This window comes from Scomber japonicus, chromosome 1 (assembly GCF_027409825.1).
Source record: "Scomber japonicus isolate fScoJap1 chromosome 1, fScoJap1.pri, whole genome shotgun sequence".
Classification (NCBI taxonomy): Eukaryota; Metazoa; Chordata; class Actinopteri; order Scombriformes; family Scombridae; genus Scomber; species Scomber japonicus.
The window spans coordinates 31889018-31916704 of NC_070578.1; the positions used below are offsets into that span (position 1 = coordinate 31889018).

The window sequence follows — 27687 nt, forward strand, 5'->3', positions numbered from 1 at the left end:
TACATAAATCCAACTAAGCATAGCCCTACTTCTCTTGTGTTTTAACCTCATTTCTCCATGTGTTTCTTGCTTACATCACACTGGAAGTAAAGCATCGCCCCGGGACAGAAAAAAAAGGGCCAGAAACATGCAAGGTGGCCTGGGTGGAGTCAGCTGCAGCTCCAGCCTCAACACAACCCTGTCTGACTCTGTCTACTCCTGTTGTACATACACCCAGCTGACGGGGAGGGAGGCCTTTATCTAAGAAAACTGGAATGAAAACAGACGACATTTAGGACTATTCTTTTTAATCTTCTATACATCTCATCACTGTGTCGATTAAATCACAGTAAACTGCAGCAGGTAGGTGAAAGCCGGAAGCGCTCTCTCTCTCTCTCTGGCTATAGCTCATTACTGTGTATTGGGGGGGCCGCTACAATGTCGCATTGCTTGTAGACAAGACGGGGGGTTTTCTGCAGCTAAAAGTGATACAGTCGACATCTTTTAAAGCTTCAAGGTGAGAGGCATGTTGCCACTAAAGTGTTTTATACCGTGTTGTCGTCGCTTTTGGAGAAATGAAGTGTACAGGAGGCGCAGCCGAGCAACTTTAGCTTTAGCTCAAGCCGACGGAGAGATGCGCTGCAGTGAGTTAGGAGGGTTAACCTCAGTGTAGAAAAATCATAGAGGAAGTGTGTTAAAGTGATTTAGTTTAGATGTAAAGCTGTAATGATATAGTCAGGATGAGTTGGTTACCTTGAAGAAAGATAACAAACGAGGATATCCGATAGTTATTGTGAGCTCAAAGCCACAGAAAGATGTTAATAACCTTTTTTGTTAGTGTTATACGCGTATTATCACTGCAAATGATAATGAAATGAAAGTAGCTTAAAGGATATGTTCACAGTTTTTCAATTAGTGTCTTAAAACAAACAGCCAGGTGTTCATATTAACAGTGAAAGAGCTTTTTTCCCTTGTTTTACTCATTCCTCCTGTTCATACTGGCTGTAAAAAATGTGCTTTCATTGTAGGGGAGAACAGGGTTGGTGGTTACACTATTTACTTTCCTTTGAATTCCTCATAAACTATAAACTGAATAACTTCCCTTTTGATTTGTGATGAAAGACTAAAGTGTCAGGTAGGAATTGAGTGATTTTACTCTCCTTCAGCTGATTCTGTTCAAAAGATATGGGCCGTCAAATATGTCTTGTGCACTTGTGACCCCACGATGGGGATGGTTGTCACACAGTATGGGGGAGGTTGTTCCTGTGTTATTTCAATGGGGAAAAATAAAAAATGTATAGTCTTAAAAAAAATATTTACCTCTCTGACTACTCTGAGCATCACATCTGGAGGAGTCTGACCCTTGTTTGTCTTCCTAAAAGAAAGAAAGAACTAGATATATGATACCATATATGTATATACCAACATGTGACAACCAACCCCGAAGAGAAAGTGACAAGCATTCCCAACTGGGATCTTTTGCTACCAGCAAAGTTAACATGCACATGTTTTGGTGTAGCTAAGAAAAAAACCTAACTATAACTATCTCTTCATACTTTTTAATGGTAATGATTGTTTTATTATAAACTCATTGTGTAAAAGCCCAGACAATAAACACTGAAGAGTTGGATATTTACATTTGCGTCCTCTCACCTCAGTGTCAAGCAGTTTACTCCAGAAATGACCTCTGAAATAATATCTCACCTAAATTCTGAAACTTTCAGTACCAAAACTTTTTAACAGCGCCCTCTAGGGCCCGACATCTGATGAATGTGACAACCGACCCTGTTCTCCCCTAATTGATGGGTGTCCTATATTATGCCAAAAAAAAGCATTTAAAAGTTTGTCTAAAGCTTATACGAGGCTTCAGCAGTCTGAGTTAGTCTATTAAGTTGGATGTTTACCACTTTTACAGTCTGTTTAGCATCAAACTCTAGAGCTGCAATGATTAACTGATCAGTTATCAACTATTTTGATAACAGATTCATCGTTTTGATGATTATTAATGAAAATAAATTCCTTCTTTGTGTTTCATTGGACAGTATTTCTCTGTTGAACTGAAGTGAAAGTATAGTAACAAAACAGGGATTTAAACTCTAATAGTATGAGACTAATTATGAAGAAAATTTGACTCATTTGGATGCCTCAACCTTCATATTAGCTTCAGATAAACTGTGAAATACATTTTTACACAGGAGGACTGTGGATTATGTCCCCAATCATTTACATTGTAAGTGCATTATAAAAGGATCTTCTAATGGTTAGTATGAACAGGAGGAATGATTAAGACAAGAAAAACCTGTTTCATTGTACATTTGAGCTCTTGATTGTTGTTGTAAGACTGATGATTTTTTTAATTCATTTTGTCCACCACCCAGATATTCAGTTTACTGTCATAGAAGTCTAAAGAAACCACAAAGTATTCACATATGAGCTGCTGAAATCAGAGAATTATGAGATCTCTTCTAATGTAAATGACTAAAAGTGATCAGTCGATTATTAAAATAGTTGGTGATCGACTAATCGTTGCAGCTCTAGACTACCTGGTTGCTATGCCACCTGGTGTTTTCCAGTGTTTCAGTGAACTGTGTGAGATCACAGGTGTGAATCATGAATGACTTCAGACGTGACTCATTTGAATCAGAGCCTAACCTGATGCCCTCAGACGTTCACTAAACTCAATTTTGTCGATTTGTCATGGCACTGTTCAGACGGGCCGTGCACATCTGCTGTATGTTCGCATCCAAATCAGATTACTTGTTCTTCCTCTAATTTTCTGTCTAGACTAGTAAGTAAAGAACATAGAGGTGCTTGCACCCAAACTGTAACTGTAGATGTAGTCTTTCATGACAACTTAGTGTCATCTTGTCATCAGAGGACCCTTTCTTTACTGGTGCTAATAAAATAAAGGGCTGCAACTAACCATTATTGTCATTATCTGTAAGTTTTTTCACGATTAATTGTTTTGTCAAATGTCAGAAAACACTAAAAAATAATTCATAATCATAATTTCTGAGAGCTTATGTTGACATTCCAGATATCTTGATTTGTCTGATCAGCTGGAAAAATACAAAGAAATTCAGTTAACTATCATGTATGATACAGAAAAACATCAAATTGTCACATTTAAAATGCTGCATCTAGCAAAGGTTTTGCAATTTTGCTTAAAAAAAAGACTAAAACAGTTATTCATTTGTCAAAATAATTACAGATTGTTCTTCTAGTATTTAGCCATTATGTTTTATATCCAACACACCTCTCTCAAGAATTTATGTAGGCGTGCAGAAACACACTTTCAAACCAAACCACATATCCATCAACACTAATGCATGTGGTAATATTAACCACTGTCTGACCACTCAGATCAGCAGCTTGCAGTAAACTTAATTCACAGTCAGGTTTGGACTGTTACTCCTAAATATCAGATGGTAAAGCTCAACTGCAGTCTGGACATGTTAGAGTAGTGTTAACTCCGAAAGAAATGAATTAACTCATACTGTAGGTGTACAGTAGTTTTAGCCAAGTAAGTTATCCAAACTCATTGTTCCTCTCAGTGAAAAACTATTTCTGTATTCAGTCATGCGCTCACAGCAGGAGTATATTTAATTGGAGAAAAAACTCTGCAGTATTTTATCAGAGCTGGCTGCTTGTAAAAGTCTCTGAAATGTATCCTGGTGCAGAACCAGGTCTGCGGTTTGGGAAGTCAATTTCATATTTAAAAAAAAAACTTTCAACACACCAAATTCAAACATTGTTTTCTGCTGAAAATTTTTCTTACTTGTTAGAATGTTAATAAATCTGAGATATGATATCGCACAACGCTCATTGTAACATCATATAATCAGTAGATGGGTTTCAAAAGAAAACCTTACACAAGAGAAGACAAGAGAAATGGGAAAAGCATTACTAGATAACTGAAACACATAATTATGCTCTTTCTGTATATTTATTTTATCAAAGTTATTGCTCTTTAATAGGAAAACTAACAGTCACACCTTGTAGATGAGAGTTTAGGTGAAAAGTCTCCAGGCTTTTGCTCTAAACAGCCGCCATTATTTAGCTTATTGTTAATCCAATAACAGTCCTGAAAAAATGCAACGTCTGTAGCACACTTTCTGAGCTTGTTTCAAGTGTTCCACCACTATAATCTCCTCTGTTAGACGAGGCAGCCCCATTAGCTCACTAAATGCGATTCATGGTGAGTGTGTCAGACCTGTCGGCTTTATTTACCAGGCAACAGTCCTGTGTAATGCGCCTTAGAGTTAAAGATATCCCATCTCGAAAAACAAACTAAAGCACATAAGATCCGCGATAGCAAAAATCGATTGTGTTCTTCAGCATTTTTTGTAAACATTTTAAAGGAGTTAATGCCTTTCTTGACTCAGCTGCTCCTTATTCAGCTCTTTAAAAGGTAGAGTGAGTGACCCTCAATTAAATCTTGTTTGAATTTAATTAACAGGAGCACGCTAAAAAAGAGACGGGTCCACCATAGCAGCTGGTCGACAGACAGAGTGCAGACATACTCATTCATTCATGCATGTGAGTTGACAGTAGTGTATGTGTGGAAGGGGTGCAGGGAGGGGAGGGGAGGGGAGGGGAGGGGGAGCAGCAGCAGCAGCAGCAGAAGGAGAGTTTGATAGAAGGCAGCCACAGAAGAGGGACGAGTCCAGGCTTGACTGGCAAGTGAGCTGAGAAAATTGTGGGGTTTAAAAAAAAAAAAAAAGAAGGGATGTGAGACCTTGGGAACAAAGATTACATGAAAGCTGTTAGTAGCGAGTGTTTTTTCAGCGTCAGGCTCTATAAATCTCCCAGACATCAAAGTCACATGTGTACTCAAGAAGTCATGTTCAGGTGTTGTTGTGGTTAAAAACCTGTCAGATTTTAAAATGGTATATTAATAGAAAAGTAATACACACTGAGGATTGTAGTAAAGTGCTGATCACTGGAAGAAGTCGATTTAAGGCTCTATATGCATTCGTTTTGAATATTTCAAAGATGTTTCGACCCAGAGGCCTCATTAAAGATTTTAAAATAGTGCCAATTAAAGTGGTTTAGATACAGAGATCCTTAGGATAAGCTTCCTTATAATAAATAAAACACATAATTATGTCAATCAGCACTAGTACAAGTTGTTGATTTCACATCATCTTTTCATTCACTTGATTTATGAAACACTCCTTACTTAAAGCACTCATTTGCTCATAAAAAGAAAAAGCTCCAGAAGTGTCGTATCTTGTTACCGAGGCTCCATTGAAGTGGGCAGTTATAATTTCCAGCCTTTGGCCGACTCTCAGCTCCTACTTAGTGCTTAGTCATGGATCTCTCTGCATACTCGAGTAATAACTCACACCGATTCTGCCTACTCTACGGATCCGAAGTCTACCCACCACCCGCCGTCTGCATTATCCCTGCAACATCTCGTTTGTTAAATAAAAAGGGAGTTAGCTTTTATTTCAAGCTCTTAATTTTATATCCTTTATGTCAGCTACACACCTGCGTTGCACTTATTTAAACTGTGTTAGAGTTGCCTGGGAATCACCAGGGTATCATTCAATTCAATATTCTTATTTTTTACGGCCTTAAATAACTAAGTAATAACATGCTTTCTCTTAATGCTGAGATGTATGAGCTCATCCGTGATTTGATGAAAAGTTAAGACATTATCAATCAAAGTTATTATTGTCCATCCTGAGTGAGAGACGCCAATGGCCGTGCCAAATTTCACAGCAATCCTTCCAATGATAATAATTGTTGAGACATTTCTAGAGAGCTGTAACGATTAGATGATTAATTGATTAGTCCAACGACAGAATAATTTATCATCTGTGTGTAACTTTTCAAGCCAAAATAGGGCAAACATCAGCCGGTCTCAGCTTCTCTAATGTGATGATTCAGCGCTTTTCTTCATTCTTCATTCATGCAGGACAGTAAACTGATTATCTTGGAGTTTAGGCTAATAAGCTGTCAGTCAGACAAAGTGAGATGTATGAAAATGTGTCCTTTGACTCTGGGGAATTATTATTATTATATTTGTCAGACATTAATCAAGAAATAATCATCAGTTTAATTGATAATGAAAACCACGTGTAATAATGTTAATAATGTTAGCGTTAGGGGGTCGGCTGAATCAGTAATCTCTTTTATGTCCCTTTTGAAAACGTACTTTTATCGGAAAACCTTTCCTGATTTTAATTGAGCTTTAATTTTCCTTGAATTGCTTTGTCTCCTTTTTAAATATGTTTTGTCTATTCTTAGATTTTTCCTACACTGAATTGGTTTTGACTCATCAAATTGACTTCATTTGTTCTCTTTTAAATTGTAATTATATTAATCATTTGTGGATGTAACTGCTTCGTGAAGCAGTGTGTAACTTGGATTTGGAAAAGTGAATTATAAATACAGTTTATTATTACTATTATTATCCATATTGTGGCACTAAAGGAGGAATCAGAGTCGCCAAATACATTAGGACCATGAATGTTATGCTGTTATAATGGCTAAAAACCACCAAGTACCAAAAACTAGCACCAAATGCTTGCGGGATTATTTATTTATTTGCAGCTGCTTTTATTTAGACAAACAAATTTGGCCTCCGTTGATGAGGAATGAGGTTGTTAAAAAAAAAAAGAAGAAGAAGCAGTTTCTAGTACAGTATCAAAAATGAGTTTAGTTGTTGACACTAAAACTCAGGTTTGGTATTGACAAGTATGTAGAAAGATTTCAACACTAGTGAATGACAGCAGAAAGGAGTTCTTATGAGAGGGGAGTCAATCACTAGAAGACTTCTGTTTTCTACATTTATCTCCCCATAATCTCTCAGAAAAAGCTCAAATTTCAAGGATTGTGTCTTCCACTTACTTAAATGAATGTATTTGTATGGTATCATGATGATGTAAGTAATATGATGTCCTCTGTGTTTTGCAGCATGGGGGCATACGAGGAGAAAAAAGCAACATGTGGAACCATCTGCCTGAAATACCTTCTGTTTGCTTTCAACTTTCTGTTTTGGGTAAGTTTCCTTTTAGGCAGAGTTCAGCCTGCACAGACGATTTTAATTATACCAGTGTACCTGTGTTGGGTCATAAGTGCATCTCAAGCACCTACATGCTTTGGGCAGAGGTGTGTCCTCAAACATTTGCGGTTTGAATTCGTAACTTAAGTGGAAACTTCTTTCTCGATAAAAATGTAGTAACCAGGTGACAAGGATTACACTTTAAATAAACTGTTTAAATACACATGGATGGTATCTTATTTCCTGCAAACAAAGAAGAATAGTGCAATGTTTACCCTTCCTTTTGCTGTGAACATGTGCACTGATTATTAATGGGACTGTTGCCAACAATCCAGGTGCCATTATGTTTTCCAAGTAAAGTGGTTTAGATGATGTGACTGAACTGTCGGCTCATTTCTAAAATATGATCGTCTGACTCACTTGTCGTATTTCTTATCATCTATTTCCCAGAATTTAACAGTTACTTTGGTGCAATAAGCTTAACCAATAGAAACGATGACCATGGCCAATAAAATAAGACCTGAGGCATAATAAACTGGAATTGTCCTCATGTAATGTGTAATGATTGATGTCTGCTATCAAGAAGGGTGCAAAGCAAGTAGCAAACAGTTATTGAAAAAACAATCAAATGTTTTTTTTCTGATGATAAACAGTCACTAATTTAATTGACACTCTGAATTTCTCGGGCACTTAATGCGATTTCAAAATGACACACCCAACTGATCAATTTCATTAATGTGAATCCTCCACACTCTACGGCTCAGACGACATTTATTCAATTATGGGTCTATTCAACCGATTAATGCAAATAGACGTTTTCAATAGGCTGAATTCTTATCTATCCATCATTTTCATACCTGTGTGTCACCGTAGAAATAAGCTGCCTACTTGACTTCACACTGTTAGTATTGATTCTGATGTGGGCAACGTTCACAACCAGTAAAAACAAGATCAAGATCAAGAACTGTATTTGCCTTTTGTGCTCGCACACATAGGAACTCTTGTGCGGTTGTTTGTTCAGAGAGTCAAGTCAAGTTGAAAAGACACACAAGAAAGACACATAAATCTATAAAACATATACTTCTCTAGAAATAAAAGGAGAGTGCATAAAACCAGTCTAAACTGGTGTGTTGAAATGAAGGAAGTCAGGGGGATTAACTCACTAGTTTTGGTCATTTATTAGAGCCCTAAATTTACCATACTGTGATTAAACTGGGAAAACATTTGAAAACATGCAACCCACTTCCTAATTAAGAAAGTAGAGGACAAGATTTAACCAACAAAAGCTAACCCTAACCCTACTTTTTTATGCATTATATATAATTTAATTTTTATATGATATTAATAAGAAAAATAGGGCTGACAAACTTTCACTGAACTCTTCAACAAGACTATTGAACCCTTTTTTCATCCAGAACTGTGATAAATGTCTGCTACTATTCCAGCCCACGGACTCAAAGCCAAGTTGCATATTTCTTTTTTTTTTTTTTTTTTTTATCAGCAGACACAGCAGATGCATTCAAAGCCAATTTCCATAAAACTTTCCAGTGTCAAGAACTTTGAATACCAGGAGAAAAACAGATAACTGATACAAATATTTAGATCTGCTGTGGAAAATAAGAGTCAAACATCAGCTCGACAGCAAAGCAAAGGGTGTTTGTCTTATTCTCACTCAGTCCTCTGTGTTTCATTGCGTGAAATCGAACTTTCTGCTTTGCACATATGTGATAATCATCTATCTTTCCGAAGAATCTGATATTGATCAAACTGGCCGTCAATTTTTCAGTGCCAGACGCCAAAGTTAAAACCATTTGAATAGTTTGGGTTCCTATTTAGACTACACTACAGAAAAGACTCTGTTTGCTCCGTTACGCCTTCTTCCTGTAGCCTCTTACATCACAGTTACTGCAGGTGTTAAGTTTTTCTCAGCTCAACTTCAGAGAACAAATGAACCACTGCAGCTCTACATTTGAGGTGTCGTCCATTTACCTCAGCAGAAACATGCTGTATGTCACAGTTCTTTCTATCGATGTTCTGCTGATTTAGTCGAATCACACTGAATGGAAAGTGTAAATGTAGGTTGAATAAAATCTTGCCTGGGCAATACAGGTGTTACAGCAGAAATATATGGATGGGTATTTAGGTGTGAACACTTTGTACTTGAAGAAGTCACATTAGTAGACCTACTGTAGTGATCTATTTAAAGGTGCAGTCCATGACTTTTTAGATCATTTTGATCATCGTTGGGTTTATTCACTTATCATCACTTTGAGGTAGAAACCGTGAAAACTCAATTTTGATTGTTTTTAAGTATTTTCCTTATAAGTGGGGTATTGTGTTAGTATTTTTTATTTTATTTAGCTGTTTTCAGCTTTACAAATGTGAGGATTTGATGCTCTTCTGTGTCATACAGTACATGTTACATCTTGGGGTTTAGGGTTTGTGGTTATACAAAAAAAGACATTTGAAGACATTACCTGGGCCTCTAAGAAATTATAACGAGCATTTTTCACTATTTCACTGACTGGTTATAGTAAAACCATAGTATATTTTTTATATATATATGAATAGTAATTATTAAATAATCATTATCTGCAACCTTCTAGAGTATTGCATGTTCTTCCTTTGAGATTTGAGGAAGAAAATAGAAAAGTTTTACTTGTTGATGAGAAATAAACCTGAATGGTAATCAGACCTCAAAAACACTGTACTCTGATGCTTCTAGACATGAACACAGCCTGTAATCAAGGTCATGGAGATAACTCTGAGTAATCCTGTAAACACACAGCACTGTCTTTAACAATAGATATGATTGAGCGTTAGTGTTGACTTGCACAGAAAAACACATGCATACATCAGAGTGTATACACAGTAATCTGTCTTTTTTAACACCACAGCATAGAAAAGTGCCATCCTGTTAACAGATGCCTTATAATGTCCTCATTAATTTCCAGTATCTAGTCACCAGCTGATTGTCTTTTCTTTTACATGATATCAAAAGTGAACCCTGAGCAGCTGGTCACCCCATCACCCACATTAAGATAAATAAATATTCCTATGGGACTCGAGAATGTGACGATTTAAAGATCACTCTGACTTCCAAGTGCTCCGGTTCTTACTTGTTGCTGCCACTTGGGGTCGCCAATGTTTGAATTTCCCCTTGTGCTGCTTTTAATTACACATGGATAGGATTCACTAATTCCTGTGGTTCATTGAGTTTTAACAGCTGGTGCAGACACAGCGAGCGTCATGTTCACCACAAGGAGCGATTACTGCAAAGACTTGAACCACATTCTGCTACTTTATTATCAGTGGTTAACAATGTCTGGCCCTGAGGTCTTTCTGTGGATTGCAGCATGGTTTAAAGAGGGTTGTGAAAGGTTTCCTATCAAAATAAAAGTGGGTAAAAATGTGTGTATGTCATTTTATGTTTCCTGTACTTAATATTTCTAATCAATCTCTAATAATTAATGAATGCTGAGTTTTCTAAATTGCATCATGAACTGTATTGAAAGTGAGAATTAAAATAAAACATATTGAAAAGATAAAGATATATCGTAACAGAAGGTGATGTGATCACTTCTAAGAATAGGAATAGTAAGTAAAGAGTGTTGATTGTATTTTCAGTGACTTGTTAAACACTGTTGTTTTACTGCCACGCCGTCTCTCTCTGGGCGTTGATACAGTCTGACTCAGAGTCTAGCTCCTGCTGCCATCATCCTCCCTAAGAAATTAAATCTAAATTAGGACGTTAGATTGACGGCTTTGGCATGGTGACAGGTTTCTGTTGCAGTGCCGCACCATCTGCTGACTCGTCTCGAAAAATATCGTATTGATTTAATTCCTCATATTGGTTTAAACTGATTACGCTGAAGATGTTTGAATGTGACAGAGGTTATATGCTGAATTGATGCTTTGGTTGGTGATAACAATCGGTGCGTCATGTAGGATTAAGGATCCATTTGGTGCTTTGTAATTCCTCAGCCTTTAAGGTTAAAGTCCTGAATAAAAAGGCCTAATTCCACGGGCAACAGTTTTCACAGTACCTAGATTGTCGATCAAAACTGCTCAGATAACCTCATTCACGCTTATTTTTCAGCATAAACTGGGTCAAGATTTGATTATACCTCTGAGAACTGTAAAAAATTCATTCATTTATTGACTGGCACTAATTTCAGGCTCCTGCTTCTCCACTTTTAATGAAAACTTTGTAGATAAATAATTTGTCACTCTCAGATTTTTTTCCCTTGATGTTTAAGTTTTATTTCTGTTATCACTGGCAAGAAATCTGACTCCCATCATGTGTTTCTTCTTTCAGTTGGCAGGTGGCTTCGTGATGGCGGTGGGTGTTTGGACCTTGGTTGAGAAGAGCGACTACATCAGCCTTCTCTCCTCCAAGACCTACGCTGCCTCCGCCTACATACTGGTCCTGGCCGGTGCCAGCGTCATGGTAACGGGCGTGCTGGGCTGCTGTGGCACCTTCAAGGAGCAGAGGAAGTTGCTGCGAGTGGTAAGACATCATGTCAGAGTTGAGCGATAACTTTTGAAACAAAAATCACTTGTTACACTGGCCTAACAGAACAGAGTGTGGGATAGTAAAAAAATACTATATAATCCTAATTTAAATAAGATGTTTTCTACCTGCCAGCACTACCATCCCTCATTTGAACACAACTTTATGTTCATGACTTTTGTAGTTTCAACAATATGTCCTAAAAAGGAGGCAGCAGGAAATGAAAGAAAATGAAAATAATTGTCCTAAAATAAATATAAAAGATGCTCCCTGTTCATTACAACTAACATTGAACTTGTCTTGGCAAGCTCATATTGGAAGACAAACAAGATTAAATACTAATTAAACCATCATGTCATCTTTTAAGAAACATTTTAAACTACACAAAAGGAGAAAAGAAAACAAGCCTTTTATGTGTCAGAGGGTACAATTCAATTATCAGATGACTTGAACATTTTAAAATACACAAATAACTGCAAAGGAAACTCTAAGCTAAATGCAAAATGTCCTTTTAAAGCATCACACTTACCATTGGAGAGTTGAACAGCCTCAGGGGAATGTACGTCTTTTCGGGCAATGAACTCTTGTCAAACTTTATGCCTGCTGGCCTCCACCAGCTCTGGTCCCAAACAAAGTAAAATATTGGTTTTGTATTACGCCGACTTCTTATTTACTGCCCGATGCTCAGCTCAACACAAAGCAGCAGCTTGTAAACTGACGCATTTTCTGTCCTGTTTATTCTCCAGCCAGATGGCTAACCGGCGTGTTGTTGATAGAAACAAAACATTTTTATATGTGGCGATAGAATGCAAAAAAAAGGCCACTGAACAAACCACTTCAGACAAATTAACATGTGTTGTAGAAGTGAGTGAGCACATTTAGATGTAAAACTCGACTGAAGCTACTCAGACAGAATGATTATGTGCTCAACTTATCACTGAAAATGAGCTGGATTGTATTTGTACAGGTACAGGTACAGGTGGTTGAGTGGTTAGAGCGTATGCCACGTACGCAGCCGACCCCGGTTCGAAACCCGACCAGAGGGCCTTTGCTGCATATCACACCCCTCTCTCAATCTCCCATGTTTCCTGTCTGTGTACTGCTAAATAAGGGCGTCTATGCTGAAAAAAATCTATAAAAAGAAAAAAATGAAAAAGATAACTTTGTCCAAGTATGTTTTGCCTTTATTTTGATCAGAAATGAGGGGAAAAAGAGGAGGGATGATATCCATTAAAAGTCCCCAGATGGAGTCAGAGGGATATGTTGTGATTACATCTTAAAATCCCAATAGGCCATTTGGATGTTGAAGTTATTCTTGGCCCGTAAAAGCATTTTGTTTCGTAATTTAAGACTCACATAGAAAGCGAGACATGAACAGAGCGTTTTATCTGTTCAATGCGTTCAGCGTCTCTGTCCACAGAAGCAGTCATCTGTCTGTCAGCAGCAGCTCCCGGAGAGCTGAGAGGACAGCGGCCAGCCAGACTGCCCTCACCAGCCTCACTGACAGCAGAAATGTACCTAACCAAACTAGTTTTCATGTTGGCTTCAGGGGAAGAAATCAACAGTGTTTGTATTAATTGATTAATTGATTTTATTTCCCAGTCGTGGCGAGCTAGGGGAATCTGCCTGTCTTGAACAGGTGAGCTCATAGGCAGACTGAGAGCTTATCAGTCAGTATAGACACTGTTAATAAGTTCAAAATACATACACAGCAGGAGATTGGTGTGACTCAAACAGCTATGTTTATGTGGACTGGATGAAACTCTTGGTGAGTGTAGTATTAATCTAGTATGTATCCTTTTATCTTTTAATAATTATTTGTTAGGACACAGAAGTGAGACGAACACCGGCTGAGAACCGGCAGAGGTCGAGGTGTCATCCTCTATTATGTTCAGTTCAGCCAAAACAGAAACTTAATAGGTGTGTGTTTGTCCATATTTGATTTGGCACACAGACACAGCAAAGGATTGTGCCAACAAAGACACCTGCAAGGTACTGACAACGTCACCAAACACAAACACACACAGTAGCACTGTAATGTATACACACACATACTGCTCAGGCCTTCATCCACACGTTTCAACATAGTGAATTTATGCAGCCACAATACTGCACAGCTCAAATGTGTCTTATAAGTGTTGCCAGAACATCTGTCATCTTTGGCATTATCTACTTTTTTTACTGGAGACGAGTCCACAAAAATTTGGCACCTGCTATGTCTCAAGCTGAAAATATCTGGCTATGCTAAAGTATAGTCAGTTCCCATCAGGTGCATTTAAATGTAGCATTCATCACGTAACAATCAGATAACAGAGGACAAGGATAGTATCTCAAACAAGGATATGACACTCATAATTACCTTTTAATTCTCCCTCTTAAAAAGAAAACAAACAAGAAAAAACATTATTATCTGTAGATTCTCAGTCATTTGAGTTCAAATTGACTGTTTGGCTCTTTTTACGCTCATGTTTTTCTAAACACACTGCTTTCTCAGTCACTTCATTAAAAGTAATGACTGAGATGTTTGGAAAATGCAGAAATATTCAGTCAGAAAGTGAAAATGATGTTTTATTCTGAAAAGAATATGTGCAGCATTTTATAGTTTTGACTTAATACAAGATATACTACATTCTGGATGTGTGGAAGTCTTCAGATATGCTTGTTGTAAGTCATGTGAATAATGAATATGACAGGGAAACAAGACATCTTTATGCTTTGTGTTTTAATAGAAATATTTCTTTTCAACAATAAATATTGAGACTTTAACCGTCTGATGTTGGTGTTGACAGCAGATACCCAACATGGGAATCTGAGCTATTTTTAAACTTCAAAAACATCACCGTAATGGTCTGGTCTGCAGACAATAAGTGAAGGCTCCCCACTGCGTTCCGATCAGCTCAGCGCCTGTGCGTAGATCAAGATTACACACCACCTCCTCCTGTGTGTCGCCGAGTGTTTTTAAATGCTCGGTGCATCCTGAAGAGTCGAGATTAGGGCGATGAATCACGGCAAAGGAATGAACTTGTTGGCAAGGAGAGATGCTATCGAGATTGCTAAAGAGGGCAAACATGAGGGCGGGGGGCAGTGGCGGTGGTGGGAGTGAGTGAGGTAGATTAATTGTTTTCCTGTATGTGCAAAGGGTGCCTGGTACCTACTGAGAGTACATGAGAGCATCAGAGATTGGAGACACACTGCCCTGTAATCTAAAGGTCACAGGTTCAACTCACTACACAGCTGATCATCAGGATACTCTGGAGCTGTAAGCCTTAAACAAGCAGTAGTCGTCTTTATGATTAAAAGGGTCTTTCTGTGATGTTTGCGCCGTGCAAAGTATGAGCGAGGTCAACGAGACGAAGAGCGGAGGAGAAAAAACTCTCCCACGGGAGGAGGGGTGTGGTGTGTTTATGCAAACACACAAGCTCCATTGTTTTGTTTTTTTAGGAGCGACAGAACAGTGTAATGACTCAGGGAGAAGAGGGAGAAACTTTTTTCCTTTCCAAATGACAGAGCCAAAATGGAAAGTAATCCTAACAGAGGCTGGATCCACCTGTGGAGAAACTGACTCCATGCAGTTTTACCACACATATTACAAGTCTGTGTCACTCTCCTCACGCTCTTTACTTCTTTCTCATTCTCTCTCTATACACCTATCTTTCTCTATTTTCCCTTTTTTCTTTACCTCTTTGTGTCTCTGTTGCTCTCTTTCTTTGTCTGCTATAGAGATTTAAAACCACTTAAATAAATTGGTATACTGACACAATGTTGGCAAGGTGGAGGCTATATAGATAAAATCCTCTATCATGATATATGTAATTTTACGTCATGCTTTTTCTAGTAAATCAATCAAGAAACTGTTAATGCATAAAATAAGTGGGCGGGAACGTCTGTTTTTGTCTCAATGTATGGTCACATTTGACTTTGGTTCAATAAAGATATTAAAGATATTTTATCTGTCACACATACAGCTGTGTAGTGAGATTCAGTCTCAGCATTTAACCCACCTTATGTATTAGGATCAGTGGGCAGCCACTATGCAGAACATTTCCCATTCACTTTTACTGAAGCCGACCTAGAGGACCAGGGTGCTGTGTCTCATCAGGCTCCGATCCAGCTTGGTTGAACGTGCTTGGAGCCAAAACTCGACCTGGTCCTGCTCTCAGTGTTGAGACACATAATGCTTCTCCATTATGACAAGCTAACAGCACAAGGAGAACATGTATAGCATGACTAAAATTCAAATATTATATCCAATATTTCCATCAAGCAGCCCTGCACATTAATGTGTGAGCTTTAGCTGCCAAATGCTCCACTGTGACCATCAGCTTGTCACTAACATTGTGTGTCTGTAGTTTGGTGCAGAGCTGGAGCTGTAATGTGGGTAAATCAAAGTTGGACTGCAGCTGCTGTTGGGCTGGTGAAAGCAGAATGTGCTAACTTGACTAAAACAATCAACTGAAAGATGCTTTAAAGCAAAATTTTGAATTTATATCTTCTTACTGTATATTTGTCATGTTGCCCAACCCTGAGGCACAGTATAGTAGGTCATAGAATAATAATTATTTGTAGAGTATTAGTGTCAAATAAGGAAAGTAAGAATTTGTAAAGATATACAGCTCCCGTTTATAACTTTTTTTCATCATCAATATATTCATTTAAGTTTAAATTGTCAAACAAAAGGACAAAAATCCAACTGCAGCACTCAATCGTCCACCGCTTTACTTCTCTCTTTCTCTGTCTTTCTGTTTCCACTTGTATCTTTTTTTTTCTTATTAGATTTGTTGTTTCTTTCTCTCTCCACTGAATTTTATTTGTCTGAGGCAACAGGCTGGCCGAGCTGCGAGCAAGAAGCAAAGGTTAAAGAGATCACTGCCTCATATTTCATTTTCTGTCAGGCTGCTCAGCTCGCAGCCGGCTTGTGCCGCAACCTGATGAGTCTTTCATGACTTAGTTATGACCATCGCTCTTAACTACGAGCATTCATTCAGCGTCATGGCAGAGTCTTATAGAATAATCTTTTAGACTTCAATAAGGGCAGAAGACCCAGACAAAAAGTTGCAGATACAGTTACATTAAAAAACGCATTATTGTTCATTTAAATTAATTTCTTTTTGGTTGTTTAATAACACAGAATTGACTAAGTAAGGAATTTTTTTTTGTCTGTGTGGGAACATCTGTTTTTGGATTATATGATCCATGGTGTTTTGTTCATGCGTTGTATGAAATCTGTGCACACCTTCTCTGTGTGTGTCTGTGTTTTTTGAATGCGTGTTGAATTTTGAAGAATCATGATTACAGCCATGAATCACAGAGAAGGAATGAACTTGTCAGGAGGGTGTGTGTGTGTGTGTGTGTGTGTGTGTGCGTGTGTGCGTGTGTGTGTGTGTGGGGCGGGGTGGGGTGGGGGTGGGGGTTAGAAAGAGATTGCCAAAGATGGAAAATGAAGTTTTATGTCCATGAATGTGTTTGTGTGTATGTGTGTGTGTGTGTTTTTTAGTCTGCGTATTTGTGTATCTGCACATCAAGGGAAGCAAATTCACAGAGTGACATCTCGTCACCACATCTCGGAAGCATTAGCATTTTTAACTCATTACAACGTCTACACCCAAAATCTTTTATTCATGACTTTTTAAATTGTCCGTAAAACTGCAGCTGACATCTCGCACTTTTATTGTAGAGTGAATCTGATTATATTATAAATATATTCTTTATGTCATCCAACTGCATTTGCGGATAATAGCGGATTGAGTGTGGTGTTTACTGCTTGTTGTGACATATTTGCATTTTGTGAGACCAAATAGAGGATGCTAGAGGCCACAGTTAAGTCTCATTTTATGCTAGTTGTATTTATTAGCAGGCGGTTGATGTGAGCAGTGGTGAATGTACCAGGAGTGTTGACTATAAATCTGACATGATATGAAGGTAGCATTAATAAATGTGTGTCTTGCAACTCCACCTGCTGAAAGGAGGTGATACATCATCAGAGTTTTCACACAGTAAAGAGCTCCACTGCTAAGTTTAAAAGTAATAAAATCGCTTTTATGAAACATGATGTGAAGTTTGGAGGAAAAGGAGCAGAGCCGCTACATGGAACAGAAAATACATCATATTTAATGAGCGGAACAATGATTTAAAGAGGATATATCATGCTTTATGTAATTTTCATATGTCTGTGTTAAACATGGTCAAAGGTCAAAGGTTTTCATGTTGAGGAGTATATCTTGTTCAGATCTTAAAGAAACAGGAGATAAAACAGCCTGCTTCAGACAGAGGCTGAACTGAGGAGCTGCAGAAAGGACTATACATTTTCTTTTTACTTTGAGACCCAGAATATGAATATAGACATGCACACATATCCCTTTTTAAACATGTCATTTAATAACAAACTTAATGAAAAGATGAGCTACATCATGATTTTATTCAGCTCAGCAGGCAATTAATCAGTCAATCAATCACATTGTACATTTTGCTGTAATTAAGAGCAGCACAGCTGGGAATAGTTGAACCAAATCTTAAATCATTCACAGTCAGGTTGGGGTGTTTGAGTAAAAAAAAAAGAAACCATGCTGCACTTCCAGTGAGACATCATCATGAAGTTAGTTTAATATTCACCAGCTGCTGGACACACTTTATTAGAGTCGGCCTCAATTTCAAGTTAGTTTAAAGTTTCTATTGATAATCAATTTGTACTTTAATACTCTGGAACCACAAAAAAAAGTTGCAACAGTCATGTGTTTGATTAAAGTCACCTTCAGTGTGACTCTGAACTCCTACTTGCTCTGTAATTGTAAAGGCAGCAGCCCACTTTTAATGAAGTCTGAAATAGAAACACAGTTGAACATGGAACTGCATACAAATGTGTTTTCCCTCACTGCAGTTTTGGTTGCTTTATGTACATACTGTATGCTGGTGGAGATGCGTTAAGATGAAAGAGGAACTCTGGAGGAAAAGTCCAATTCTCTAACACTCAGCAGGACGAGTCTGAGCTTGTATCCAAAAAAAAAGAAAAAGAAAAGTATAGTTCAGCCAGGAAGCATTAGCGCAGCACACTGATGACTCTGAAGCCAATGCAAGGACTTTTAAAAAAGAAAGAAAACGGTTTTGTACATATGAACCTGCTGAGAGTCATTTTGGCAGTAATTACACTGTGCCCTCGAGTCGCCCGGGACAAGAATGCCAGCTCAGACGTAAAATGAGTGTGTCTGTGTGAGGGAGTGAACCGGAGATCATGAGGAGTCCTCTGGAGGAGTCGCTGCAGTCAGTAATTCAGTCGCCTCAGTCTCAACAGTCAACAACAGGTTCTCTGTCACACCCGGTACACATCACTGTCCGTGTGGGATCAGTGTGTGTTTGTGTGTGTTTGTGTGTGTGAGAGAGAGAAAGAGTAGGGAAGTATTGACTGTTGGAAGATAATATCTTATTTTCAGCTCGCTTAGTAGAGTTTGGGCCTTAAAGACAAAATGACTGAATTCTAAGTGGTTGCATTTATGTTGGTTTTAAATAAAGATAAATGTAGATCGGAGTCAATTTGAAAGTAGTGGCTGATTTAAAACCAATCAATTGCAGGAAAGTGTTTTTTTATTTTCTCCTCTTATACTCTCCTCTTGCTCTGATACATTTTTGCTCCTGTTCAACCTCCAATTGCCACCTGACAGATAATGTAATTTTAGAGCCATGAATTTTAATAAGTAAACATCTGATAACTGTATTAGCTGATATATTTAAGGCAGGATTACCACAGATATTTAATATTAAGAGTTGTGATACCAGCCCTGACAGTAAAAGTAATTATATGATGAAAATAAAGTCAAATGGTAAAGTTCACAAGTTAAATTAGTATAAAAAACAGTTACAATGAAAAATATATTCAATATATAACCCAATACAATACATATGTGAGAATAGACTAGATTACATTAGAGAAACTATATTGTGGTGAAACTCATTTGCCAAACAGCTCATACACACAACAATACAAACAATACAATAGAATAAATAAATACATAATACTAGTCAGCAAACACACAGAGGGCAGAGGCACCTCATCATCATCATCATCATCATCATTAGCGAGTGCAGATCATTTTAGCCAAGTCAAGTCAGGTTTAAGGATCTGTACCATGTTGAGATGTTGTTTTTATTTTAAGCAGAAGTTGAAATAGTACTTGGTGTGATGTTAACATGTGTTCAAATCTTAATCAAATCAAAGGGTGGATGTGAGATTTCATAATGCATTAAATCGTGATAGAAATGTGTGTATATATGTCGGTATCTTTTGCCGGGCTTCGAGTCTGTTCAGCATTCAGACACAGAGCCACTCAGAGATCTAATCAGCCCAAGCTATCAAATCAAAGACCAGGTCCACTTTACTGGGCTGATTTTCTCTCTCTGATAGCAGCCAGCCAGAGGAATTTGGGTCAAGGTTTGGTTCTGATACTATCTGTTTCTTTTTTTTTTTTTTTTGTCTTTAATTGTAAAGAAATCTGGCATGAAAAGCAGACCTTCCCTCTACCTCCCATGGGCCCCGGTCACAATTCAGATACCGATGATAAACTCTGAACAACAAACCTCACTTAAAGGCACAGAGTGTGAGATGTGCGACCATGACAGCCATTTTCACTTTGAGCCAAAGAAAATTCATAGAAAGCCAGAAGAAAGCAGAGATGGGTTTTACTTTGAGTTTTGTCATTTTTAGGTCTTTTTTTATGCAAAAATACATAATGCTAGTTTATTAGTTACACCTTTACAGTGTAATGCAATCCATAACATCAGCCCTGCAATGAATCTTCGATTTTAGGCTGGACTTGATGATGCTGTTGTCTTAGACTGCATTTTACTTGCAAATGGAGGAGTATCAGACACATCTTTAAAAAAAGAAAGACTCTGCATCATTCAGTCTTCAAGGATTCATTTGACATTTTACATGTTTTTCTCTCCGGTGCCAAATCGAAATCTTAATCATCACTTCTGTGCTAATTAATTAAGCATTTTATAGACTTGCTGCAAACTTGCTGGCCTCAAAGTTTGGACTCTGAAACTAGTCTGCCACTCAGAGTTATAGCCCGACCAGTGTAGGACTGTTGAGGCCTATTTGGATATATTGATATTCAAGTTTAAAAACATACAATAATGATACAGTATATCAGTGGATTTTGTTTTTACACAACCATAACATACATTTTTTGATATGGTCCCCTTGAATTATAATAATTTTTAACCAGTGTAGCTGGTAAATGTACTGGACAGGATGTTTTACAGTTTTAGTGAAAAATAAACTGAACTTATCTACTGATATATATATGCGTATAGTAATATATCTGCAATGAGCTTACTTCCTTTATCGAATGACTGCACAAACCTGCACTGAATATATTTCCGAGTATTTCAGACCAGTTTTGAAACCACTGGGAGATTTAATCTCTGAATATATTTTCCAAAGTTATCTATGAGAAAACTCAGTGGTGCATCATGTGAACAGGACTCTGGTGTCATTGTGTTATCTTTTTGTGTTTTTCTCTTATTGTCGAACACAGAAATGGTCTGAGTAAGTAAGGAAATATTTGAGGCAAAATCTCTGGTACTCTATAATAAAGAAAGCAGAGTCAGTGTTACAGCTCCCGTTCTCCACATCCAGAGTTTCAAATACTCCCTCTGGTTTTCTTTTTAGAGTCCCATCCCATTTTGTCATCTCTTAACTCTGTGAGGAAACGATGACTCGGCCAAAATTCTTAATATCTCAGGATTTTACATGATTTATATACCTGTATTGTAAGTGTTTGTCTCAAATTGTTTGAACTGATATATTTTATCTGGTATGTATTTTATATTTTTATTCATATTACATAATAGTATATGTTCATCTGCTTTATGTTTTTATACTGTGTTACTTGAATGCCCTGTGGGAACAAATAAAATAATAATTTGAGTTTTAAATACATTTTCTTCTTCTCTCTCATTCTGTGTCCTCAGTACTTTGTCCTGCTGCTGTGTATTTTCCTGTTGGAGATCCTGGCCGGCGTCCTGGCTTATATCTACTATCAGCAGGTAATCCTCCCTGGACCAATACAAAAAAAAATCCTCTCAGATATTTCACACTGCATCCCAGGATTTACAGAATATGTTAGGTTGTATGTGTGAAATGATGGAAAAGAAGCTGATAAACAGGAGAAGGCAGGATTTTGATTTTAAAAAATGAGACACAGACATTAGGATTGTGTCTGAGTAGTAAAAGATACCACCTTAAATTAATTATATTGGCAGATTACAAAAAGTCAGCAAATCTCATGAGTGCTATTACTTTCTTTTTGTCTCCTGGAATATACATTTTAAATAATTTCTCAATTTTTATCAGCTATGTCTGCACCTGTTACAAGGATGATGTACTGCACAAAAAAATCAATACAGCATGCTTAACATGTGTTTTGTTCCTCTTCATTTGAGCACAACGTTGTACGACACTGCTTCAGCTCCTATGTGGCATGTACTGCGCTGTAATTTTAACCACGACCAAACCTGCATGATGAATGAGAGATTGCAGGAAGGAAGTAAAAGACGGCCCATTAAAAATACAAATATCAGACTGACCGTATTACTTGTGGTACATTTAGTCCAAATGGAATGAAAAATGCCTCCAAGTAGCAGACATTATAAGTCTGGATGCATTGTGTCAGAATCAATTATGAGCTTTATTTTAATGTTTTGAACTGAAATACTCTGCTCACCTCCCCCTATTTCACAAAAAAGAAATTAAGAACTCCACTGACACAGGTTAATGACTGAAGAGGATCCTTCTTAGCATCCCGAAGTGATTATTTTCTTATCTCATGTGCTGTATTTAATTTTAAGGAACTAAACTACAGCTGTAGTATATAGGAACATTTGAGTAGTCACAGTCTAGCGTTAGGCTGACTACACTGCAAGCAGTTTCAAAATGAGAGAGTTGGTTTTTTTCCCTTCTTGTGTAATATTAACATGACACTGCTCTTCACCAGCAGCGGTCCCACCCCAACTAGTTTCAGGCCTGGTGGCTTGTAGCTCAGCAACAGGACTTTTCTCAGTCTAGAGGTGCACTGCTATCATTATAACTGCCTCATTCATAATACACAAGTCATCTGAACACTGAACAGTCACTGAGCTCCATGGCTCTCTTGCTCTCCCTCCTCTTTCCTAAAGCTCTGTCTCCTTTACTCACTTCAAAAGATTCTGAATCATGAATTATGCCTTCTCCTTTCTCTTTCTCTGTTCTTCCTCCCTTCTTTTTAAGTCCCTTTTTTCCTCCTCTCTGGTAATGAGTTGTGAGGGCTTTTTTATTTTTTAAGATGGAAAAGCACCAAATTTAGATATTTTCCAAATCACTCACAATTAAAACATTTGGCACGATGCAGATTCTCCACAAGGGGGAACTGTTCAGTTACTGTCAGACCAGTTGTACGCATGTCACCCTGTGCCACCTAGTGGAGAGGAAAGAAACAGCAGCAGCAGTTCTTGAATATATCCTCCTAGCAAAGAAAGTACATTTTGCAGGTTTGCAGTGTAAAAGGTGCCAGGGAGGTGCTGCTAATAGTTGGCCCCATCTTTTCTGTTTGGAGCCAGGACTGTCCAATTAAGAAGAGCTGAAGTGCTTTTCAGTGCTCAGGAAACTCTACCCGTTACCTTGGACCAAAGCAAGCCCTAGCTGACTGTGATTTGAGTAGTGCACACTTGGGCTAACATTAACGTCTAGCTAAATTGTGCTAACAAGGCAGGTATCATAATCAAGTAGCATTGCGACAATACTCCGACTCAGTGTGAGTCCTGGAGTTGAGGAGAGCAGCAGGTGAGCCAACTGTCAATCACAGCTATCAGTCAACACCCACACAGACATGAAAGTCTTTATGTCTTTTTAACAGAGCAATAATTTCCTAAATGACCATCACCACACTTATTAGAGGGCCTAAATGTAGCGAATGAGACCATAATGAAAAGTGCTGACTTAGTATTTCTAGAAAGAAGTTAATGCTTTTTGAATTGGAGTCAATGATTTTTTAGAGGCATTTGATATGATACAAATATATCAGGTGTCATTGCCTACAGGTGTCAGAAAGGCATTCACCCTCCTTACCTATAGATAGTGCACCGGGAATCGTCAACACTAGCATTTCTAAACTGCTGCTGCTGTTACTTATGGCATTTGTACTCGGAAGTCCGAATTTCGGAGTTCCCAGTTGGAAATTTCAATTGAAACATCCCTTGAACTTGGATTTCTGACTTGGAAGGTCAGACGAACCTCACCATCCCCGATCTCAAAATCCAACATGGTAGCCCTGTGCATCAACTGTGTGAAAGTTGTAGTAATATCCTGTTCATTAGCAGTTTTGTCTTATTTGTGTCCCATTAAATCAGTCGTACACACAGGCAGCACTGTCCAACATCTATCGGTGGACATGTTGGTACGCTGTTTGTATGCGAAAAATACAGTGAAATGCGTTTTTATTAACTTGTATTGGCTATCAGTGGCTTACCTGGATAAAACTGGTTTTGTGACTGGAACGATTCAAACTCGGTGTGACATTAATCCCTGCTCAAAATGTCTAATTAGCATTATTGGTAAATACATAGTCATGGTTGAACTGTAACTGTAGGTTTCAGACCTGTGGCTCTGCACTTTAATGATATAGTTTGGGTTTAGTTTCACAGCCATGTAGCGATTTCCTAAATGGAGGCTTGAACTCAGGTTTGCATTCATTTGTATGTTTAGCGCATCTTCACATAATGCTCGTGTCCACTCCCACACCTGCTGTTTCTGCTCATTGAGCCGTGTTAAATCTTGAATTGCTGTTTTCACTTCACTGCCGCAGTGTTTCCCAAACTGTCAACAGGTGAAATGAAAAGCTGAACCCTCCCTCCCTCCCTCTCTCCCACCCCGTTTTCCTCCTTTCCTCTTTGTCTTCACCTCCCATCTCTCTCTCTCTCTCTCTCTCTCTCTCTCTCTCTCTCTCTCTCTCTCTCTCTCTCTCTATCTCTCCATCCTCTCTTCTTCTCTTCATCATTCATTCCCTTGATATCTCCTTCACGCTTTGATTTACAGTGGTTTCCCAGCTGGCTTGTTGCCATAGAAACTGAGCCCCCCAGACCTCCCGCTCCTTTAGTGAGCGTTTTCTGCCACTGGTCTAGAGAACAAAAAAACACAGACTTCCCCTGCCTTCATCCTCGTCTGCTTCTCCGTTAGAACTACCGTCCATGGCATGTATTGTCAAGAGAGCGATTAAATCCTGTGTGCTTTATTAAAGTCGTCAGCAGCCCCCCCCCCCCACCCCCCCCCCCAAAAAAAGCAACCAACTGTTAATCATTATATTATTTATGCTCGTGGTCTGTGCTGGCCTGAGATGTTTGTGTTGCTACGTAGTGGAATAAATTTGTGTCTTGTGTGTCTGTGACCAGTTGAACGAGGAGCTGAAGCAGAACCTGAGGGAGACCATGACCGAGAAGTATGCACAGCGCACCCACGAACACGTCACCGAGGCTGTGGACAAACTGCAGCAGGAGGTAAAGTCTCTACATACCTGCATGGATGCACACAACCACCAATTTTATAGGGTGAAGGTTAATTTGACTCATCTAATTATTTACTTTTTTTGATGTTTTCTTTCTTCCACTCCGCCCAGTTATAAGTGAAGTGTGTCTTCTTCATTGAACGGAGTCTTGGTTAACCTATCATCCCATCAGATTAGAGATTTTGATGATGGGTGCGAGTCAAAACAAATCCGATTCCAGTCCCTCTGACTTCAGCTAAGCATGATGGACTAGTCTGCTTGCTCCGCTGTAATTTACCCTCTCTTTTGCTCATACCAGTTGACAGCACATGAAGGACTGGATAAATCTGAGCAGCAGTTCAGACTGCACTTGGTTTATTTTTTAAGTATGAGACGCCCCTGGCTATCAGATGTCAACATTTATTCTTTATTCCTTCCTCCAAACTTTTCATTTTGAGTCATTTCCAATAATCGGTTTGGACTTCCAGCTCTAACAAATAACACTGTCTTGCTTTTGTCAAGTAAAGTATTAAACTTTTTTCAGCTTTTGATATAAAATTGTTTTGATGATTTATGTCCGTGTCACACTTTTTTGTGATTATCAACTTTTATTCTGTGTACACTTTTCCCCTGAAGCTAAAACATATATTTTCTTCTGTCACCTCCCCGTCAGTTCAAGTGCTGTGGCAGCAACAGATCATCCGACTGGGCTGAGAGTGTTTGGATCCGCTCCAGAGACGCGGACGGCCGGGTGGTACCTGACAGCTGCTGTAAGACTCCCACTGAGCTCTGCGGCCGCAGGGACCACCCCTCCAACATCTACAAGGTTGAGGTGAGAGGATGAAGGGTGCTTGGGGGAGGCATTCCAAGAGTTGGCACGTCGGTCTGATCAATAGTGTTGTCATGTCTCAGTGTGTCAGGCATGGAGAATTGTGTGGTCTATGAATAGCAGAGAAAGAAGAGCTGTCATATCCAGAACCATATACGTAATACTTGTTTGCAGTGAGACTCCAGCAACACTCCCACATCAACTGATGCAACATGAAGACACACTTTGTTTTTCATTTAGGGTGGCTGCATCACGAAATTGGGGAATTTCATCCTGGACCATCTGAAGATCATTGGAGCGGTGGGTGTTGGGATTGCTTGTGTACAGGTGAGCACAGAACTCTACTTTTATTAACTTAAACTATTTCCTGGCACGTAAACAAAGATTATATAAATGCACTGCGTGTCCTTTGAGATTGCCGTGTTGCTAAATTATGTTTTTGTTTCATCTTTCCAATCTCCAGATTATAGGGATGGTGTTTACATGCTGCCTATATCGGAGTCTAAAGGCAGAGCCGTACTAAGAGAAGAAGGAGAAGATACAAGTGTGTGAGTGAGTGAGTGAGTGAGTGAGTGAGTGAGTGAGTGTGTGAGTGTGTGTGTGTGTGTGAGAGTGAGGAGGAGGTAACTTCATCACCACATGCTATACTCAAATAGCCCATAGGTTCTTTTCTTTGCTGTGCGCATAGGGGAAGGAAAATTTGGCAAGGGATCAAATTGCACATCTGAGGATCTCATTTTGGTAAACAAAGGGTGGAAAAACACTACAAGGTTTCTTGAAGTAATTAGGCGCTCAAATTGCAGTCTCAGCTACATCTTCAAGATCACAGCACTGTGAGAAAAGGCCTCTGAGAGAAACTGATGGGAATTTTAACACAGATTGTGTAAATTAGTTTGGGACAGCCTCTTTGGGACTTAACCATTGTAGTGTTTCTTCCACTTTGATTCCCCCAATGTACAATAGATTCATGTTAGTGGACCAGGTGTCGTACCTGTGAGTGCTATAAAGATTAGTGGACTAAAACTGGCACTTGCCAGAAAATGTTAATCCTGGTCGCAGAAGCTTTCTCTTTCCCAGCAGCGCGGTTTAACAAGCCCACCTCTGGGGTCCTCTTCAACTGCAACAGCATTTTGTTTCCATGTCAACTAGGTAGTCATGCATTTTAATTTTTTTTTTACCCGATAGTGGCCTTTTTAAATGTTTGAACTGTTAGTTTTTATATTTTGTAAATGATTATTTTCTGTTACACTTGAGATGCTTTCCTATGAGCTGTTCCTGCCTTTATTCCTTAATGTGTCTTCATAGTGAAATGTCAGTGTTTGATCATGCTCTTACCACGACTCTGCTACTTTAAACACCTGTTGAGAAGAACGCAGTATCTACCAGAGTGAAGGTAAAGGAATTAGTGCCTTGTTCAGCAGCATAACGGTGCCAATTTCCTGCATTTTAACACTATGCGACTGTTTTGAGATGTAAAGGCTGACGTTAATGAAGTGATTTTGTGATTGTGGTAATCATACAAGCAGTGCAACTAATATCGCTCATAAGAAAGTGCCTCATGTTTAGTTTTTTACTGTCTGCTTTTTTTTATACAAGGGATTTATCCACTGATGCCAAAGTTTTCAACAGTAACTTTGTGTAAGGACCTACTGTATGTCTCTCGGCCTTATTGTCATATCTACTGATGTCTTATTTTTTAGATTGTTTTCATAAATATAGGTTTTGTTAACTTTTCTATAGACCATGAATATATTATAGTATTTAACAAACTGGAAGCTCACTGTTAGTAATGATCATTCCTTGTGTGCCTCAAACACATCACTATATTAATTACCAATAAACTGTA

The 27687-nt window shown here is 38.5% G+C and overlaps 1 protein-coding gene across 3 annotated transcripts; it reads left to right on the top strand.

Annotated features, from left to right (window-relative positions):
- The first annotated feature begins 214 nt into the window (after window positions 1–214).
- LOC128356434 (CD151 antigen-like) lies at window positions 215–27687 on the top strand. 3 transcript variants are annotated; one of them, XR_008321188.1, is made up of 9 exons: window positions 215–342; window positions 6904–6988; window positions 11310–11501; window positions 21471–21545; window positions 24921–25025; window positions 25686–25844; window positions 26082–26168; window positions 26305–26429; window positions 26465–27687. XR_008321188.1 is itself a non-coding variant. In XM_053316826.1 (8 exons), exons 2-8 carry the CDS (start codon window positions 6905–6907, stop codon window positions 26362–26364), a joined length of 762 nt encoding a protein of 253 aa, XP_053172801.1. In that variant the 5' UTR covers window positions 215–342; window position 6904; the 3' UTR covers window positions 26365–27687. The 3 variants fall into 3 exon arrangements, 2 of the variants coding, with proteins under 2 accessions (XP_053172801.1, XP_053172802.1); XM_053316826.1 differs by having other exon boundaries at window positions 26305–27687; XM_053316827.1 differs by lacking the exon at window positions 215–342 and adding an exon at window positions 473–496 and having other exon boundaries at window positions 26305–27687.

Excerpts from the sequence above, each read along its gene's own strand:
- LOC128356434 (XM_053316826.1), top strand. The coding sequence starts at position 6,905 with ATGGGGGCATACGAGGAGAAAAAAGCAACATGTGGAACCATCTGCCTG. Across the intron at positions 11,502-21,470 it reads AGAGGAAGTTGCTGCGAGTG|TACTTTGTCCTGCTGCTGTG; the intron begins GTAAGACATCAT and ends CTGTGTCCTCAG. Across the intron at positions 21,546-24,920 it reads CTTATATCTACTATCAGCAG|TTGAACGAGGAGCTGAAGCA; the intron begins GTAATCCTCCCT and ends GTCTGTGACCAG.